Raw genomic sequence first — 21,354 nt, forward strand, 5'->3', positions numbered from 1 at the left:
AGGAAACGCAACCAGAGACTCATGAAATCAATCACCAGACAGCAAAGGTAGGAAAAATGATTTTATTTTCAATTTAGTGATCAAAATGTGTCAGTTTTGAGAAGTTATATCTGCTGTCTATATTTTGCACTATATTTGTCTATTTTTCTATAGTTACTGAGGTGACTGAACTTGCGGAGATGGGGCGGAAACAGGGTTTTAAAATTTTAGTCCTAGTAGTTTGCTGGTCCACAAAATAATTCTTTTATTTCTGCCAGTCCACGGGTGTAAAAAGGTTGAAAACCACTGATGTAGAGTATGCCGGCTTTCTTTTTCGCCAAGCCGCGCTCGCGTTGATCAATCTTCTCCTCTCTTGCAACTTCCTGTTTCCGGTTGCGTCAGAGGAGAATATTGAACAAATGAGCACCCGCACATACGGCTGGGCGAAAAAGAAAGCCGGCATACTCTACATCTAAGGTGAGATGGAGGGAGGGAGATGGCGGAACACTGCAGTCGGTCGGGTGTCTGCTGTTTTTGTATCACTGCCTGCCTGCGCTCACGTTCCAGATCTCCTGCATTTTTAGTGTGCACAATTGACCTGATTAGAGCTATAGGTGAACATAGGGGACACGTCATTGCAAGGGAGGACAAGTCAATTGATTTATTTTATGTTCTGTTTTTACTACAGGGCAGAGGCACTGAAACAGATTCTCAGTGCAGTAGTAGTGGTGGCAGGATTCTCTTCTGTCTTCATGGTGTTTCGCAGTACTTAGGCTTATATGGATGCTGCGGGGACGGTGACGGGGCGGTGAATGGGATGGCAGTGGCGGTGACAGGGCGGTGCAGAGGATGGTGGGCCGGGGACGGTGCAGTGACGGGGACAGATTTTTTCCCCGTGTCATTCTCTACTTGGAACAGCCTGTTTAAAGCCTAGAAAATGACACATAGATACAGTCTGTGCCCATCCCACTGAGCTTTGAACACAATAGTACTGTCAGACTAAAAATTAGAGAAATACAATTTAAGGGAGGAGACCTTAAGGCTTCAATATCAACTATAGCTGGGGGGAGGGTTTCAATTCCTTTTCTAGAAAATTTAACCATCATTTAAATTTAGTCACAGGCACTTACACCATCTTCATTGGCGTAGTTCCCAGGTGTAAATGCTATTTTATAAACCATGCCTAACTTTAAGCTTATAGAATAGCTGGTTTTTCAGTGCCAATTTTCTGGGTGCTATATACAGAAGTTAGCTCTCAGCGAGTCTATATGGTTTGTCTCCCATGTGGATCATCTGGTGAATTTTTAGTTCTAAAAGACAAATAAAACTTTTATTACACTCGGTACATGTAAATGGTTTGCACCCTGTGTGGATCATTTGGTGTCTTTTTAGATGTGAAAGCTCAGCGAAGCTCTTCTTACACTCGGAACATGTACATGGTTGTACCCGTGTGTAACATTTGATGACTTTTTAGATATGAAAGCTTGGTGAAGCTTTTACTACACTCAGAATGTCAATGGTTTATTTCCCGTGTGAATCATTTCATGACGTTTTAGCTCTGAAAGCCGAGTGAAGCTTTTATTACACTCGGTATATGTCAATGGTTTGTTTTCCGTGTGAATCATTTCATAATGTTTTAGCCTTGAAAGCCGAGTGAAGCTTTAATTACACTCGGTACATGTAAATGGTTTTTCTTCTGTATGGATCCTCAGGTGAATTTTTAGCTCTGAAAACTGAATGAAGCTTTTATTACATTTGGTACATATGTTTTTCTCCTGTATGGATCTTCTGGTGAATTTTTAGCTCTGAAAGCCGAGTGAAGCTTTTATTACACTTGGTACATTTCAATGGTTTGTCTCCCGTGTGAATCATTTGATGACTTTTTGATATGAAAGCTCAGTGAAGCTTTAATTACACTCGGTACTTGTAAATGGTTTGTCTCCCGTGTGAATCATTTGATGAAGTTTCAGATATGAAAGCTGAGTGAAGCTTTCATTACACTCGGTACATGTAAATGATTTATCTCCTGTATGGATCCTCAGGTGAATTTTTAAACGTGAAAGCCGATTGAAGCCCTTATTACACTCGGTACATGTAAATAGTTTTTCTCCTGTATGGATCCTCAGGTGAACGTTTAGCTCTGAAAGCCGAGTGAACCTTTTATTACACTCAGTACATGTAAATGGTTTTTCTCCTGTATGGATCATTTCATGACGATTTAGCTCTGATAGCCAACTGAAGCTTTTATTACACTCAGTACATGTAAATGGTTTTTGTCTTGTATGGAACCCCTGGTGCCTTTTTAGCTCTGAAAGCAGAGTGAAGCTTTTATTACACTCAGTACATGTAAATGGTTTGTTTCCCATATGAATCATTTCATGATGATTTAGCTCTGATAGCCAATTAAAGCTTTTATTACACTCAGTACATGTAAATGGTTTTTCTCCTGTATGGATCCTCTGGTGCTTTTTTAGTTTTGAAAGCGACCTGAAGCTTTTATTACACTCAGTACATGTAAATGGTTTTTCTCCTGTATGGATCATATGGTGCCTTTTTAGTTTTGAAAGCGACCTGAAGCTTTTATTACACTCAGTACATGTAAATGGGTTTTCTCCTGTATGGATCATATGGTGCCTTTTTAGTTCTGGAAGCCAAGAGAAGCTTTTATTACACTCAGTACATGTAAATGGTTTTTCTCCTGTGTGAATCATTTGATGAACTTTTAGACGTGAAAGCTGAGCAAAGCTTTTATTACACTCGGTACATGTAAATGGTTTTTCTCCTGTATGGATCATATGGTGCCTTTTTAGTTTTGAAAGCGACCTGAAGCTTTTATTACACTCAGTACATGTAAATGGGTTTTCTCCTGTATGGATCATATGGTGCCTTTTTAGTTCTGGAAGCCAAGAGAAGCTTTTATTACACTCAGTACATGTAAATGGTTTTTCTCCTGTGTGAATCTTTTGATGAACTTTTAGACGTGAAAGCTGAGCAAAGCTTTTATTACACTCGGTACATGTAAATGGTTTTTCTCCTGTATGGATCCTCTGGTGCTTTTTTAGCTTTGAAAGCGACCTGAAGCTTTTATTACACTCAGTACATGTAAATGGTTTTTCTCCTGTATGGATCATATGGTGCCTTTTTACCTCTGAAAGCCGAGTAAAGCTTTTATTACACTCGGTACATGTAAATGGTTTTTCTCCTGTATGGATCCTCTGGTGCCTTTTTAGCTCTGAAAGCCGAGTAAAGCTTTTATTACACTCAGTACATGTAAATAGTTTTTCTCCTGTATGGATCCTCTGGTGCATTTTTAGCTCTGAAAGCCGAGTATAGCTTTTATTACACTCAGTACATGCAAATGGTTTTTCTCCTGTATGGATCCTCTGGTGCATTTTTAGCTCTGAAAGCCGAGTAAAGCTTTTATTACACTCAGGACACGTAAGTTTCTCTCCTGTATGGATCCTGTGGTGACATTTTAGCTCTGAAAGCCAAGTGAAGCTTTTATTACACTCGGTACATGTAAATGAGTTTTCTCCTGTATGGATCCCCTGGTGCCTTTTTAGCTCTGAAAGCCGAGTGAAGCTTTTATTACACACGGTACAAGTAAATGGTTTGTTTCCCGTGTGAATCATTTGATGACGTTTTAGCACTGAAAGTTGAGTGAAGCTTTTATTACACTCAGTACATGTAAATGGTTTGTTTCCCGTGTGAATCATTTGATGACGTTTTAGCACTGAAAGTTGAGTGAAGCTTTTATTACACTCAGTACATGTAAATGGTTTGTTTTCCGTGTGAATCAGTTGATGACGTTTTAGCTCTGAAAGCCAAGGGAAGCTTTTATTACACTCGGTACATATAAATGGTTTGACTGCTGTGTGGGTCTGTTGGTGAATTTTTTGAGTTGAAAGTTGAGTGTAACTTTTATTAGACTCAGTGAATGTATCTGGTTTCTCATTTTTATGATTGCTTTTGTGCCTTTGGAGTTCTGAAATCAAGGGAAAGCTCCTCTTATATTGAATACATGTAAATTCTTTGTGGTGTGTTTTTCCTTTTCTCTTACCATGGTGGACTTCAGAAGTCACTTTATCACAATTATTAATTTGGAAGGGTCTCCCTGTTAGGTGTCCATCCCTTGAGTCTCCTGTAGGGTCTCTCTGCTCCTTTGATTTCTGCTTATAATTCTTTCTGTTAATCCTCTCAATTCCCTGGGAAATATTCTCACAGACGTTTCCTGATTGTCTTTGTACTTGTTCTATTTCAACAGGATCTTCTCCTTGCTTCTGTTCTCTCTTCCTTTCTTGTGTGATCTGATGATCTGTTGGATATAAACAGAAGGTATTAATCATGTGCCAGAAGACATTGGTGGTTTCTAAGAGGAGGCCTGGTTATCTTATAGTGGGGTTTTCTATGTGTGGATTCAATTTGGTCTCTTTTTTAATTGAAAACCATTTGTTGAAGAGTTCTTCTAAAACACTGCAGGTTTCTGAAATGGTGAATTGTTCCTTGGAAATGGCATGAGTAGAAGCTGATCAAATTTCAGTTTGGGTGACAAAATCCTTTCTCTGCCCAATTTTGGTTTCAGCTTAAAGACCGTGGCCACAGTTTCAGTTTGGCCATCCCTCTATCTCCCCTCTGAAGAGGTGTAGCTGCCACTCCCTTGTACCTGCAGATGCCCCCCTTGGGCCTATTTTACAATCCCTGGTGGTTTAGGGTTGTAGTCAAGGCAGGAGTGATTCCCTAGTCACTCCTACCCATGCTGGCTATGATCTCAAATGGCTGCCCAACCTCTGGCACCAATCTCATGAGACAGCATACGAGATCATGACAGCCATTTTGAGAGTTGAGGTAACATGGCCAAGAATGACTGGGGCTCAGTCCTGCTTTTTGTCTCACAACATCACTAGATCCCAGGTATTGTAATGTGGTCCTGTGGGGGGAGGGGAGGGGAGAGGAGGGAGGGTTGGGAAGAGAGGGGTAACTTTTTTGGTGTTTATGCAATGGAATTGCAAGTAATGCATTTATGGTCTGATATGGTAGTATACAGTATATAATGGTACCTTGGATTACGAGCATAATCCGTTCCAGGAGCATGCTCGTAATCCAAAATGCTCGTTTATCAAAGCGAGTTTCCCCAAGATCAAAATAGACGGTTTCAAAATAATCTGGAAAAACTGGATGACAGCAGGTATTCGTATTTTAGATGATATAATAAAAAATGGAAAGTTGCTGGAGTTTTCACAATTGCAACATAAATTTGATCTTAAAAAAACACAATATTTTAAATGGTTGCAATTGAAGCAATCCATTCAGGTAGGGTTCCCTGAATGGAAAAATCTTACTAATTATCACAGTTTGGAATTCCTGTGTTTCCAAATTAATTCAACAGGTCATGAAGCTGCACAGTGGTATAAATTAATATCCGGTTATATAAATAAAAAACCAAAAAATGGTCTTAGAGACATTTGGAGCATTGAGATAAAGCACCAAATTAGTGCATCTCAATGGCCACGACTTTGGTCTTGGAGGCTAAAATGTACGGTATCAGCATCTATGAGACAAACTTGGTTTTTTCTTTTACATAGAGCTTTCTGGACCCCTGTTCGATTACAAAAAATAGATAGCTCTAGGTCAAATAGATGCTGGCACTGTCATGTTGAAATTGGGACATTAGATCATCTTTTATTCTATTGTCCATTCATCTTAACATTCTGGAAATCAATCTGGCCCCAAATAAATAGGATGTTAGAAAATCCGGTAGCCTTGACATATGATACCATATTATTTGGAACAACTATGAGAGCAAGAAGTCAAATATCATCAAGTAATAACAAACTTCTTTTTATTTTAACTGGAATAGCAATACAACAAATCACATTCAATTGGAAAAAACATGACAGATTAAATTATACATTCTGGTGGAATTCTGTATGTCATATATACAAAATGGAGCTCACTATAGCAAAACAAAAAGGACATATAGATAAATTTCAAAAAATATGGAGACCATTAACTGAATATTGTAAAGAATGATTAATTTTCCCATGTATAGAATTTGATTAGAAGAAAAAGAGATCATATCTCTAAATATTATATAATATATTAATACTTGATTTATAATATGAAATATGGAAAGAATAGCATTTAAAAATTTTTTTCATGTATTACTGAATAGAAGGGAGGGGGGAGGGCATGGGATATTATTATATTAACTAAGAATTATATAAATTTAGTTTTCTGAAATATTAGTATGAATTTATATTGTTGATGTAACATATGAAAATGAATAAAGATTTCTCATTCAGTATTGATAGGGGAGGGAGGGAGGGAGGGGAAATTATTATATTCAATAATAATTATATTAATTTAAATTTCTTACATAATATTATAACTTTATAAAATATTGATTTTCTAAAGAAATTTTAAATTTGATATTAATCTGTAAGTTAATCAAGTGTGATTATTCAAGTTTATAATGAATTTATTTAAAACACTTGTTGTAACATAAGAAAATGAATAAAGATTTATTAAAAAAAAAAAAAAAAAAAAAAAGCGAGTTTCCCCATAGGAAATAATGGAAACTCGCTTTGATAGGTTCCCCCCCCCCCCTGTGAACTCTCAGGCCTTGAGCATGTGGAGCCAGATCTTCAGGCACCGGCACCAATGCACAGGACATGCTGGTGCCGGTGCGGAGGCTCCACCAAAGTAAGAAGAGGGTTCGGGTGGGTTGGGGGGACCTCAGGTCGCGGCGGGGGGGGGGGGGGTGCCCGTTCACGGAGGGGTCGCTTCCAAATCGAGGCACGCTCGGTTTCCGAGGTGCCGATTTTGCAAATGTTTTGCTCGTCTTGCAAAACACTTGCAAACCGGTGCACTCGTAAACCGAGGTACCACTGTATGATGAATAGAGTTACATGAGAACATAAGAATAGCCTTAATGGGTCAGACCAATGGTCCATCAAGCCCAGTAGCCCGTTCTCATGGTGGCCAATACAGGTCACTAGTACCAGGCCAATACCCAAGGCATAGCAATATTCCATGCTACCGATACAGGGCAAGCAGTGTTTTGCCCCGTGTCTTTCTCAATAACAGACTATGGACTTTTATTCCAGGAACTTGTCCAAACCTTTCTTAAAACCAACTACGCTATCCGCTCTTACCGCATCCTCTGGCTTAACTATTCTCTGAGTTCCAGAGCTTAACTATTCTCTGAGTGAAAGAAAATTTCCTCCAATTGGTTTTAAAAGTATTTCCCTGTAACTTCGAGTGTCCCCTATTTTTTGTAATTTTTGACAGAGTGAAAAATCGATCCACTTGTAACCAAAGCAGTGCTTTCCTCATGACTCTCCACATATCAGTTATTCCTCGTATCTACCACCATAGGACTTGAAGACAACTATCTTGTCGAAACACAGTCCGTGTTGGGTCCTACGCTTTCAGCGGACTAGGTCCTTTAGGTTTTTATGTGGATTATTTTATTTTCATGTGGATTGCTTAATTGCACCTTAGGAACTTTGAAATTTTCAATAAAGTCCACCTCGCAGAGGGGGTTGGTGTTATTTTTAAGTTCTGCAGCCAAGGCTGGAATGGATGCACTACCCGATAGTTCAGGCTCCAGAGGGATTGTTCAAGAATATGTGATTTATGGATTGAATAAATAAAAATAAAAGATAGATTCTCTTTTGCAAGGGGTGATCAACAATTTAAGCTGTCCTATCCATCTAGTAAAGGTAATAAAAGAATCAAGACTCTTGGTCAATCTCTGTCTTTTAAGTTTACTCGACTTTGGAACGACCTTCCACTTCGCTTAAGAAGTTCTGGTTCCCTTCGCTTTTTTCGTAAGTCTCTGAAAACCATTCTGTTTACTAAACATTTTGGAAACTAATCTTTCTTGATAATTTTCTGTATGCCCTTATTGACCTAACTTAATCATTATAAACCGAGTCGAGCTTTCCTGGATTGAAGTCTCGGTATACAAAACTAAGCATTAGATTACATTGGATTTTCACATAAAACAGGTCTTTGCCACATATATAAATATCCAAGTATCTCTCGCACACTCAGATAAAGATGAGCCAGGTTTGGAACAACTCCCCCTTTTATCTTATCAGTTTCACCTCCGTCCCTCTTATTACTACACTCACCTGAGCAGCTGCTTCTCCCAGGTTCTCTTTCCTCTGATCCTGGCTCTTCTCTGATATACGGCTCTTCCCCCCGTTCAATGTGGGATATAATATCAGGAGTGACGGGAGGAGAGCCTGTTCCTGGGGAAAGAAAACTGCATTAGGTCTCCCAAAAGTATATATTGTTGGATTCCCTGAAATTTAAGACTTAACACAATTTCCAGCCTAAAGAATTTCACCAACTTAAAAAAAACAAAAATACTCAAACTTTTAGACCCTGCAAATCTCAGTAAAATCACATAAACCCTCTTTACTCATCATCTTGATAATGTTGTATATTGAGATCAGGCTTATTTCAATATGTGTGAGTTTCCTAATCCTTTATATAACAAGCAGGTCTCCATCTAATCCAGAACATCTGGAATAAGATGAAACAAACGCCCAGATAATGTTCAGACCGATATGAACACAAAGAGCGAGCAGGAAGGGCAAATTAACTTCCTATGACCTAGAAAGCACAGTTACTTACCGTAACAGGTGTTATCCAGGGACAGCAGGCAGATATTCTCTACATGTGGGTGACGTCATCTATGGAGCCCCGACGCGGACAGCTTTTCAAGCAAACTTGATTGAAGATTCAAGTTTGCTGTGCTGCATCACGCATGTGTGTGCCTTCCTGCTCCACTAGAGGGCGCATCCCCTCCTCGTGGTCTTCAGTTCAGATGGCTAGCAAAGAAGCCAACCCGGGGAGGTGGGAGGGTTGCGAGAATATCTGCCTGCTGTCCCTGGATAACATCTGTTACGATAAGTAACTGTGCTTTATCCCAGGACAAGCAGGCAGCATATTCTCTACATGTGGGTGACCTCCAAGCTAACTAAACAGGGACGGAGGGAAGTTGGCAAATTAAGAAAACAGATTACGCAAAACCGACTGGCCAAACTGGCCATCACTCCTTGACAAAGAATCCAGACATTAGTGAGAGGTGAAAGTATGAACCGAAGACCAAGTGGTAGCCTTGCAGATCTCCTCAATCGGCATAGACCTGAGGAAAGCGACCGAACCCGCCATCGCTCGGACCTTATGCCCCGTGACGCGACCATGCAGTGAGAGACCAGCCTGAGCGTAGCAAAAGGAAATGCAAGCAGCCAACCAGTTGGACAAGGTGCGCTTGGAAACAGGTCGTCACAACCTGTTAGGATCAAAAGACAAGAACAGTCGAGGAACCTTCCGATGAGACTGGGTGCGTTGGAGATAGAAAGTCAACACCCTCTTACAGTCAAGAGTGTTAAGTGCCACCTCACCCGGATGAGAACTTTTTCTCGCAAACTATAGGAGTCGGATGACAGCGGCATCCTAGGGAGACCCTTGAAAAAACACCAGTACGTGTGAAACATGTCGGGTCTGACTCCCTGGGTTTTTTGGCTGTGGATAAGTACTATCTACTTTTAAAATTATAAGATGATGGGAAATAATTCCAATCTGTTTTGAAATATTTATTTCTAAAGAATTTACACAAATAAGTATTAAGCAAGAAAATTAAAAAAATTAAAAACATACTTTTCAAAAATCGACAGCCAATGATGAAGCGCCACAATATGCTTCCCGCGGTATGAAACAGTATATGCGGTGGAGTGGTGGGGCTGAGGCGTCGTTTTGAAAGACAAATAAAACGTTTATCATCCAGACACACAATACTTTTATAGTAAGATTTGAGACATATCAGAAAGGTACACATTGGGAATCACTTTATTATAACTGTTATTATGTATTCATATGTCAAGTGAGATAGTAGCTTTGAGACACATGATATAGATAAACAATGGTTTAATCCTCACTGTAAATGCATTATGAAATTATAACCTTGTAGAGCATTAACTAAGTAATTAATGGAGATATGATTCTCAATAAAAAGAGGGAGAGACCATTCATGTGGAGCGTGTCCTCTCGACTCTAAGATTGCGTGTGTGTTTATTGTGGGGCATTCCTACAGAGTGGCAATTTTGAGATTCTTTCCTTCATTTAGTCACCTAATCTTTGTATGATTAACCTTGTGTAGATCTATATTTAAGGTCACCATCCTGAATCCTAGGAGTAGAAATTGATAGCCACCTATCCATGAAGAGCCACATACAATCAATACTAAAACAATCTTTCCTTATGATGAGAAAGCTAAGATCCATTAGAAAATACTTTGAAACAGAGGCTTTCCGAATCTTAGTGCAATCCCTAATCCTATCCTGACTAGACTACTGTAACGTAACACTAGTTCTTTGCTCTTAAACATTGCTATTGCATCTACAACTAGTCCAAAATGCAACAGTAAAACTCATATACAAACTATGGAAATCAGAACATCTACAACCCTACTATATGAAACTATACCTACTGCTAGGAGAAGCTTGTGATGCCCAGATCACAAAACTCCTAAAATGCCTCTCGGAAATCAAAAACAGGATGTCTGAAAACAAATTACAATTAAACGCCTACAATTAAACACCTCCAAAACAGAACTCCTTTGGATCCACAAAGAGCACTGCACCCACACCCATCTTTCACTACACTGGGACTCAATTACTATAACTGCAAAGGACCATTTATCCAGTCAAGGAATTCTCCTTGACTCCAACCTGTTGCTTTCCAACCATATCGCTGAGGTGCTATCTTCCTCGTTTTACTACCTATGTCAGCTCCGAAAAATAAGGAATTACTTTTCTGAGTCTGACTTCACCCAACTACCTTAGTCCTTTCCCGCATGGACTACTGCAACGCACTATTCAATGATCTCACAGCGAATATACGACATCTACAGCATGTATAAAATGCGTCATTCAGACTTCTAAAAAACCTCCATGCCCACGACCTTGTCTCCCAGGCTCTATCATCGGCTCATTGGCTGCCCGTAGCTAAACGCTGTGTCTTTAAAGGACTGATGCTAGCGTTCAAAACCCGGGCTACACAACAATTAAGCTTCCTTCGTATGTGCCGAACAGGTCCCTCCACTCACAGGATGAAATACGCCTCAAAATACCCCCTGGTCATTCCCTTCAACTGCAAACTGCCAAACGACATTCCTATTCCCACTTCATACCAAACCACTGGAATCAACTGCCCCCACAGATCAGATCCCTTGAAGGAGTCTTCAGCTTTAGAAAAGCAATAAAACCATACCTCTTCACCTAACTCCATCACCTAAGGCCGATAGATTACAAAGAAATATTAATGGATCTAGGCACCAGATCCTCGATATGTGTCACGTTAGGATAAAAACTTATACAGTGGTGCCTCGCATAAAGAACGCCTCGCACAGCGAACGCTGCACACAACGAACTTCATGTCATGATTCATACAACGAACTTCGTTTCACACAATGAAGTCGCCCGAGCTTCCACGATCGCTGCCGATGTATTGCATCCTTCCGCGCAGGCACTGCAGGCAGTCGTTAGTCACTGCGCTTAACGCGTTTCACATAACGAACTTTTCGCATAACAAACTTGCTCCTGGAACGAATTAAGTTCGTTGTGTGAGGCACCACTGTATTGATAAATCTTGCATTGTAACTATGTCAAATTTATCCTGTAAACTACAATTATGTATATTGGTATTAGATCCCTAGTATGTGTCAAGTTAGGCTAAACTTGTATTGAAAATCCTTGCTCTGAAACTATGGCAAATTGTAACCTATAAACTGAATACTATGTATATTGGTATTAGTTTCCTGTAACAATTCCCTCCCCATTCAAATATTATACCCCTGGGCAGCAGGAGATATTAATCAAATGTGGAACTATAGGTATATCTGGATTTTCAGAAGGTGTTTGACAAGGTTCCGCATGAACGACTACTTTGGAAAATTGCGAGCCATGAATCGAGGGTAAAATACTCACGCGGATTAAAAACTGGCTGGATCATAGGGAACAGAGAGGGGGGGTTAAATGGACAATACTCGGACTGGAAGAGAGTCACCAGCGGGTGCAGCAGGGCTCGGTGCTTGGACCCGTGCTCTTCAACATCTTTATAAATGATCTAGACGACGTGATGTGTTGAGCCAAGCGGGACGTGTCTTGCTCGAGCTCTTGGGCCCTGCGATCCTCCCCACCTAACCTAGCCTCATTTTGCGTTCGCTTTTGAGTTCTGGGGATTGGATTGGTGCATGGACAGGTTTGTCCAGCACACTAGCCTGGTGATGAGTGGATGAACCACCAGAAAGGACAAAGATAAAGAACTGCGGCCTCCCAAATTTGATGCTAAGATGACGGCGACAGAGTCGGGATCCGCACTGCCTCTCTCTGAAGCCCACATTGAGGCCATATTGGCGTCAGTGGTTCGCGCACTGGACTCGCACTTTGAGAGCCTGTCGGGGCAGCTCACTTCTTTGGAGGCCTTACTCACTGAAATCACTCGGCGCATGGGAGAGCTTGAGACGCGGATGGCGCTGGTGGAGGAAGCGCATACCTCCTCAGCGGCGGACCTTCTCTCCCTCAAGGATCAACTGCAGTGCCAGGCTGAGAAGCTCGAGGACCTGGAGAACCGATCACGGCGAGACAACCTTAGGCTGATCAGTTTACTGGAGTCGGTGCCCGACTCTTGTCTCCTGTCTACTCTCGAGTCCTGGCTCACCGCTGAATTTCCTCTACCAGATGGAATGGGGCCCCTGCATTTAGATTGTGCGCACTGCTTGGGCAGGCGCTCTGAGGACCATACCCGCGCCCGGGTCACGATCATAAAAGAGCATAATTCCACACATAAGGCTGAGATGATGCGTGCCTACAAGCAACGGTGCAATACCCTCACTTATGAGAGCTCGCCGCTTCGGATTTTCCAAGATTATTCGCCGGCTCTCCAAGAACGTCGGCAGCGTTTCTCTAGGGTGTGCTCTGCCTTGTACGACCATAAAGCACAGTTACTTACCGTAACAGTTGTTATCCAGGGACAGCAAGCAGCTATTCTCACAAGTGGGTGAAGTCATCCAATGGAGCCCGATGCGGACGCCTCACAAGCAGACTTGCTTGATGAAACTCAAAGTTTCGAGTCGCCTACACCGCGCACAAGTGCCTTCTCCGCCCAGTTCCGGGCGTGCCGTCCTCAGTTCAGTTAGCTAGCAGAGAAGCCAACCCCGGGGAGGTGGGTGGGATGTGAGAATAGCTGCCTGCTGTCCCTGGAAAACAACTGTTACGGTAAGTAACTGTGCTTTATCCCAGGACAAGCAGGCAGGTATTCTCACAAGTGGGTGACCTCCAAGCTAACCAGGATGGGTTGGTGGAAGAGTTGGCAATTTAGGAGAATAAATTCCTTAACACAGATTAGACAAACTGTCCATCCCGTCTGGAGAGGGTATCTAGACAGTAGTGAGAAGTGAAGGTATGAACCGAGGACCAAGTGGCGGCCTTGCAGATTTTCTCAATAGGAGTAGATCTGAGGAAAGCTACAGACGCCGCCTTAGCTCTGACCCTGTGGGCTGTGACTTTACTGTGTAGGGGTAATCCAGCCTGGGCATAGCAGAAAGAGATACAAGCCGCCATCCAGTTGAAGATGGTGCGCTTAGAGATAGGACGCCCCAACTTGTTCGGGTCGAAGAATAGTTGGGGTACAGTTCTGTGTGGCTTGGTGTGATCCAGATAGAAAGCCAAGGCACGCTTACAGTCCAGAGTGTGAAGGGCCGTTTCTCCAGGGTGAGAGTGAAGTTTTGGGAAAAATACTGGAAGAACAATGGATTGGTTGAGGTGGAAATTCGAGACCACTTTAGGGAGGAACTTCGAATGGGTGCGGAGGACCATCTTGTCAAAATGAAAAATTGTGAAGGGTGGGTCCGCCACCAGTGCTTGCAACTCACTGACTTGACGAGCGGAGGTGAGTGCAATGAGGAACATCACTTTCCAGGTGAGATACTTCAGATGGGCCTTATCCATTGGTTCAAATGGAGGCTTCATCAGTTGGGCAAGGAAAACATTGAGGTCCCAAACCGCTGTAAGAGATTTGAGCGGAGGGTTGACATTGAAAATTCCTTTCATGAATCTGGAAACCACCGGGTGGGCCGACAGGGGTTTCCCGTCAATAGACTGGTGGAAAGCAGCAATTGCACTGAGATGGACTCGGATGGAAGTTGACTTGAGGCCTGAATCCGCTAAGTGCAGGAGGTAATCCAGTACTGAAGGCAAGGGGGAATCTTGAGGATCCCTCTGATGCGAGTTACACCATGCTGAGAATCTGGTCCACTTTTGGGAGTAGCATTGCCTAGTGGTAGGTTTCCGAGAGGCTTCCAACACTTCCCTCACCGATTGAGAAAGCTGGAGAGGGGCTATGTTGAAAGAAACCAAGCTGTCAGATGGAGGGACTGCAGGTTGGAATGAAGTAGAGATCCCTGATGCTGTGTAAGCAGTGAGGGAAAAAGAGGCAGCGGGTAGGGTTCCCTGCTGCTGAGCTGAAGAAGGAGGGAGTACCAAGGTTGTCTGGGTCACCGAGGAGCGACTAGAATCATGCGCGTTCTGTCTTCAGCTTGACCAGAGTCTTTTGAATGAGAGGAAAAGGAGGAAACACATATAGAAAGAGATCCCTCCAGTCCAGGAGAAAGGCATCCGCCTCGCAGCGAAGAGGGGTGTAGATCCTGGAGCAGAATTGCGGTAGCTTGTAATTGTGGGGAGCTGCAAAGAGGTCTATCTGAGGCGTTCCCTACTGTGAAGATTTGTTGAAGGGGCTGGGAATGGAGAGTCCCTTCGTGAGGTTGCAGGAGACGACTCAGGTTGTCCGCCAAGGCATTGTCCTCCCCTTGGATGTAGACCGCCGTGAGGAGGGAGTTGTGGCGGATCGCCCAATCCCAGACTTTCAGGGCTTCCTGGCATAGGGGGGCGGATCCCATGCCCCCTTGTTTGTTCAGGTAGTACATGGCGACTTGGTTGTCCGTCCGGATGAGGACTACTTGGTCGCTGAGGAGATGCTGGAAAGCGTTGAGGGCGTTGAAGATCGCCCTGAGCTCTAGTAGTTTGATGTGGCACTGACGGTCCGCACTGGTCCAAAGGCCCTGGGTGCGGAGGCCGTCGAGGTGAGCCCCCCAGGCATACGTTGGAAGAGTCTGTCATGAGGACTTTCCCGTGGGGGGACGTGTGGAACAGTAAGCCTCTGGATAGATTGGATGAGAGCATCCACCAGCGAAGAGACTGTGTCAGCGCAGGGGTGACCTAGATGTGTCGAGACAGGGGGTCGGTGACCTGCGTCCATTGTGATGCCAGGGTCCACTGAGGGATGCGGAGGTGAAGTCTGGCAAAAGGAGTCACGTGTATCTGGCTGCCATGTGACCCAAAAGGACCATCATCTGTCTGGCTGAGATGGTCTGGCAGGAGGCCACTTACTGGCAGAGATGTAGGAGGGCGTCCTGTCGTTGTTGAAGTAGGAACGCTCGGAGTTGGACTGTGTCCAGTACAGCGCCGATGAACTGCAGGTGCTGAGAGGGTTGTAGCTGGGACTTTGGAAAGTTGATTTTGAATCCCAGGCTCTGGAGGAACTGGATGGTTTGCTGGGTCGCCCGTAGTGCCCCTGGGTGCGTGGGGGCTTTGACGAGCCAGTCGTCCTGGTAGGGGAATACTTGGAGCCCTTGGTTTCGGAGGGCTGCTGCTACTACTACTACTAATACAAAATACTGCAATAAAACTTATCCATAAAGTAGGCAGATACGACCATGTTACCCCTCTCTTAAAAGAAGCACACTGGCTCCCTATTACTCACCGTATCACCTTTAAAATTATCTTACTATCCTTTAAAATAAAACTCTCTCATTTGCCCTCATTCCTTGACAAACTTCTCATTCCCTACTGCTCCTCACGCGCTCTAAGATCAACCGATCAAAAACTTCTCTTTATCCCCTCTATTAAAGACTTCTACAATACACGTAAAGTAAATTTCGCAGTAACTGCCCCTACCCTCTGGAATTCCCTGCCACAGCAACTCCGCGACGAATCACGACTTGATAAATTTAAGACAGATTTAAAAACTTTTTTATTTCGCGATGCCTTCGCTTACACTTAGAGCCATCATCTCTATTTATCAACAATAACCGCTTTCTTTAAAGCGTCCTTCTCCATTATGTTTTATCCTAACCCCACTATCTCCATTTTCTTCTCAAATATGTAACTTCACCCTCCCTTCCCTTTTATCCTCACGGTCTAGTTCGTCCTGTAATGTTATTTGTATATACACAATACCTCTTTTTTTTTAGTTTTTTTTTTTTAGTTTCTCTTTCTTTTAAACATATTGTTAACCAGCCAGATATTAATTTGATGGTTGGTATATCAAAATTAATAAAACTTGAAACTTGAACTTAATAATAACAATAATAACTTTATTTTTTCTATACCGCCAAAATCTTGCGACTTCTAAACAGTTCACAGTGAAGAGAGCTGTACAATCAGCGAATTACAGGGTACAAATAGTGCAGGTGTCACTGAGCAGTCAGTGATTACAAGTTAGCAAGAAAAAGATATTAATGGGTAGCAGTATAAACTTACCATGTTACATTAAAGGGCTGGAGAGCCAGCGAATTGCAGAATACGATTAGTGAAGAAGACACTGAACAGTCATTGTGAACAGGATACCATTAGATGGGGATACGTAGTATCAAGCATGAAGAGTGATAATTTTTTTTTTTTTAATATTAAAATGAAAGGGGGCGTTATTTGACTAGGAATTAAAACTATTGAACAGAGCAGTCTTGATTTCCTTCCGAAAGGCGCCGTAGGTTAACCTGGTTCTGTCCATGAAGTTGCCTAGCCAGGATTGCTGTCTACCAGCTTGAAATTTAAAAGATCTATCCAGAAAGGTTTTATATTTGCAACCTGTGATTTTCGGATAGGCAAAAAGGTTGCGATTTCTGGTTGTCCTTGTGGGTGTGTAAAGTTCGAAGTGAAGTAATAGATGATTGGGGGCCATTCCCCACACCAGTTTATAGCAAACGCAAGAGAACTTGAATAAGATTCGTGCCTCAATTGGCAACCAGTGTAGAAGTTTGTAGTAGGGGCTGTGTTCACTTTTCTTTAGTCCGTAAATTAAGCAGACAGCCGTGTTTTGCACTATTCTTAGTCTACTCACGTTTTTTTTAGGAATACCCACATAAATGATGTTGCAGTAGTCTAGGGTGGATAGAATCAATGATTGTACCAGTTGTCTGAAAGATAGAGGGTCGAAGTATTTTTTGATAGTTTTTAATTTCCTAGGCACTTGGTGAACATTCTGGGAGAGGAAGCCAGGCCGAAGGGCAGCACTCGGTACTGAAAATGTTGATTTCCCACCCGAAATCTGAGGAACTGTCGGGAGGCCGGATGAATAGGGATGTGAGTGAAGGCCTCCTTTAGATCCAGAGAGCATAGCCAGTCGTTCTGCTCGATGAGAGGGTAGAGCGATTCTAGAATTAGCATGCGGAATTTCTCTTTCACTAAGAATTTGTTGAGGATCCTGAAGTCTAGGATCGGTCTCAGATCGCCCGTCTTTTTTGGGACAAGGAAGTATCGGAGTAGAACCCCTTGTTTCGTTGGGCCAGGGGAACTGGCTCAATGGCTCAAAGCCGAAGTAGAGCTTGGGCTTCCTGAAGAAGGAGGGCGGTCTGCGAGGAATTGGAAGGATACTCTCTTGGGGGTGTTCCGGAGGAACGCTTCTGAAGTGGAGAGAGTATCCTTCTCTGATGATGGAGAGGACCCAATGGTTGGAGGTGATCGACATCCATTGGTGTAGGAAGTGATGGAGAAGGCCCCCGATGGGAAGGGGGTTGGAAGATGGCAGAGTGACTGAGGCTATGCTCTTTTCGCAGTCAAAAGGGCTGTGGCACCTTGGGTACTACAGGTGGTTGGAGCTTCTGCTGTTTCGGAGGAAACTGCCGCTTTGCCGGTTGGCGAGTGGTAGGAGCCTGCTTCGGCTGGTAACGCCTCTGGTAGATCTGAGTGGGGCGTGTAGGTCGAGCAGGAGCCGGCTTGGGCTTCAGTCGGAGGATGGAGGCAAAGGATTTTTCGTGCTCCGACAGCCTTTTGGAGGTGGCCTCGATGGACTCATCGAAGAGGTCATTTCCCATACATGGTACATTGGCTAACAGATCCTGGAGGTTTGGGTCCATGTCTACCGTCCGAAGCCAGGTGAGGCGGCGCATGGCCACCGATGTCGCCGTTAGATGAGTCGTTACGTCGAAAGCATCGTAGGATGACTGGAGTAGGTGGATTCACGGCTGCGATAAGGAAGCGAGGACTTCCTGGAATTCAAAGTGCATTTGAGTGTCCAGGAAGGGCACAAACTTAGGGAGAACGGAGAGAAAGAACTCGAAGTACTTGGTGAAGTGGAAGGTATAATTGAGGATTCTGGAGGTCGCCATGGTGCTTTGGTAGACACGACGTCCAAATTTATCTATCGTTCTCCCCTCCCGACCCGGGGGTACCATGGCGTACACCTGGGTAGGTTGAGACCTCTTCAGAGAGGACTCAACTAGTAGGGATTGGTGGGACAATTGAGAGTTGTCGAACCCTTTATGGTGTGTAGTCTTTGTTCGGGATGACTGGAATAGTACAAGGGGTCTCCAGGTTTCGAATGAAAGTTTGGTCCAATAGCTTATGGAGAGGAAGCTTGAGGTACTCCATTGGAGGTAGAGGGAGGTTCATGGTCTCGAGGTATTCCTTAGAGAATTTTGAGCCCGTGTCCATCTGAATATCCAGGTCCTCTGCCATTTGGCAGAGGAATGTGGAAAAAGATAGTTGGTCTGCGGTGGCCCTACCTTGAGGTGGGCTCGAGGATGATGAGGCCGCCTCCTCATGTGAGAGCGGGTCCCCCGTGGACGGGGACCCGAAGGAGGTGAAAGACATCCCCATATCCTCGAAGTCCGGGTGTACCGGCCTCGACGGAGGGGGAGACAGCTGGAGGAACGGCTGCTTGCAGCGAGGCGAGTCATGGCTGGATGAGTGCCTCAAAGAGTGCCTCGCTTGGTGACGAGAGCCGTGTCTCGAGGACGGCCTGGGGATCGAGGTTTAACCTCGGCCGCAGTCGTCGAGGCCCCTAGAGAGTGAATGGGGCTGGAGGCCATTGAACGAAGCTGCGCGGGCTGAGGTGCACTCGTAAGGGCTCTTTTTCAGGCCTCAAGTGCACGGGTTCCAATGGAGGCATAGGCCTCCTGGATGCCAGACCACACACTTGCAGAGACTCTGCTCCCTGCCGAAAGTGACCTTCAGACTGAGGCATGGAAGGCGGCTTGACCTCGCGGGAGACCGCTGTATGCCCAAGCTGGATTTGTGAGAGAAGCCTCTGCTCCATGCCGCCAATGAGCTGGGCAAATTGCTTCTCTAACAGGGTCTGGAGTGAAACCGGCAAGGAGGCATCCGCGTCTAAAACCGGGCCTCCTGCACGGGCTTCATAATCCCTTGGGGTAGTGTGGGAGTGTTTCGACTTCGAGGTCTTAGGCACTTTTATCACTACCGGGGGGATAAGCTGCTGCGCTATCTGACCTAGAGAGATGGTGGAAGGCATCGCAGCAGGCGTGGAGGACGGAGCCGGGACAAACGCCACAGGTTTGATGAGGCTCGTGGTGGGAGTTGTTGAAGACTTCGAGATTCTGGGTGAAGTCGAGGTAGAGGCGCCTTTGGAAGTTGAGGGCTCCATCGAGGACTCCGTGGCGAAAATTTGCTCCCATAGGCTACAGCGACGTTTGAACGCACGTGGCTGGAGTGTTAGGCAAGGCAGGCACAATTTCGGGAGATGGTGAGGCCCCAGACACCGCAGGCAGCATAGATGAGGGTCCATAAGGGAAATCGCGTGCTTGCACTCGTAACACTTTTTAAAACTGGTTGTTGGCCGTGACATAGGCCTAAAAATAGACGCTGCGAGATCGAAGTCTTGGGTCTGCAGCCGCGTGGCCGGCCCGGACAAGCGGACGGAAGTTAGAATAGTTAAAACTTTTTTTTTTTTTTAAACATTAAATAAAACAATAAAATAACGATTCGATAAAAAGAACCACAAAACGCTGTTAGAGAAGGCAAAAGTTGAATACTTGCGCAGAGAGTCAAAGACGGACTTCTCGGCTCCGCAGAAAAGTAAGAACTGAGGAAGGCACGCCCAGAACTGGGCAGAGAAGGCAGTCGCACAACCGCGGTGCGGACGACTCGAAACTTTTGAGTTTCATCAAGCAAGTCTGCTTGTGAGGCGTCTGCATCGGGCTCCGTTGGATGACATCACCCACTTGTGAGAATACCTGCCTGCTTGTCCTGGAATAAGCAGCGTTTTATGCTACAATACCCGGCACATCTGAAGATCTGGACTGGTGCCGGGTGGAGGAGATACGCTACCGTGGAGGACGCTCAAGCCTTTTGGGACTCGATGCCCGTTGACCGGGGCCCTTTTCGGCGCCCTGACTATGCTCACTGTGGGTGCTTGACTCTGTGGTGACTCCTTTTGGGGCCTGTTGGCTTTTGGCCTGATATGTGCTTGTTCCCTGTTTTGTGGGGAGCTTGACCCCTGTTGTGTTGCTTGTTCCTTTAGTGTGTTAGTGGTGTTTGGAGTGTTTGGGCCTCGATTGTCTGGCGGTGTGTGGTTGGTTGAATGTGGGTGTCTCCTTCATGGCTCTTTGGCCTTGGTTTGACTGGTAAGGGGGGTTTTCGGGGGCTGGTAAGGGTTTGCGTGTTTGAGGTCTGGTCTTGGGGGGTGCCTGACTGGGAGGGCTGTTCGTTTGGCCTCCTGGTGGTTTCCTGTACTTGCTGACTCCCAGTGCCTCTGCTTCCTATTTTCTTTGGGGGTTGGGTGGTTTTTACTCTCACTGATACTTGGGTTTTGTTTTTGGGGTTCTTGGTATTTGCTGTATGGTTTACTCCCTTTGGGGAATCCGAGGCTTCTCTTTTCCTTTTCTATCTCTGTGCTACTAACATTACCCTTGTGTGGGGTGCTGTCCTCTTGGCTCTCCACCCCCTTTTTGTTTGGTGTCCTGGTACTTAGTGAGACTGATGGCCCTGGGGAAGGCTGGGCTCCTAGGATCTTGCTTTTGTGGTATCATTTGCTTTTGGGCCCTCATCTTTCTATTTTCTGGCTGATGCAAGTTTGCCTTTTCGGCTAACTTCATGGAATGTTGGGGGCATTACGTCACCGACTAAGAGGTCTAAAATCTTAGCTGCTCTTCAGCGTCACCACACTGATATTGCCTGTTTACAAGAAACTCGTCTCACCGATGAGGAACATCTTAAGTTAAGGCGTTCATGGGTAGGGGAGGTTTATTTTGCTTCTTCTCCTGGGCGCCATGGTGGTGTAGCGGTG

General features: G+C 44.5%; 1 protein-coding gene across 1 annotated transcript in view; it reads right to left on the bottom strand.

Moving 5' to 3' along the window:
- Positions 1-766: 766 nt before the first annotated feature.
- Positions 767-21,354, bottom strand: part of LOC117354606 (zinc finger protein 271-like) — a 30,726-nt gene continuing 10,138 nt past the window's right edge. The window contains exons 3-4 of the mRNA XM_033932398.1: positions 8,118-8,237; positions 767-4,294 (exon numbers count right to left, since the gene is read on the bottom strand). Coding sequence (XP_033788289.1) covers positions 1,887-4,294; positions 8,118-8,237 — 2,528 coding nt within the window. The 3' untranslated portion in view covers positions 767-1,886. The remainder of the gene's footprint in view (positions 4,295-8,117; positions 8,238-21,354) is intronic.

This window comes from Geotrypetes seraphini, chromosome 2 (genome assembly GCF_902459505.1).
Source record: "Geotrypetes seraphini chromosome 2, aGeoSer1.1, whole genome shotgun sequence".
NCBI classification, from domain to species: domain Eukaryota; kingdom Metazoa; phylum Chordata; class Amphibia; order Gymnophiona; family Dermophiidae; genus Geotrypetes; species Geotrypetes seraphini.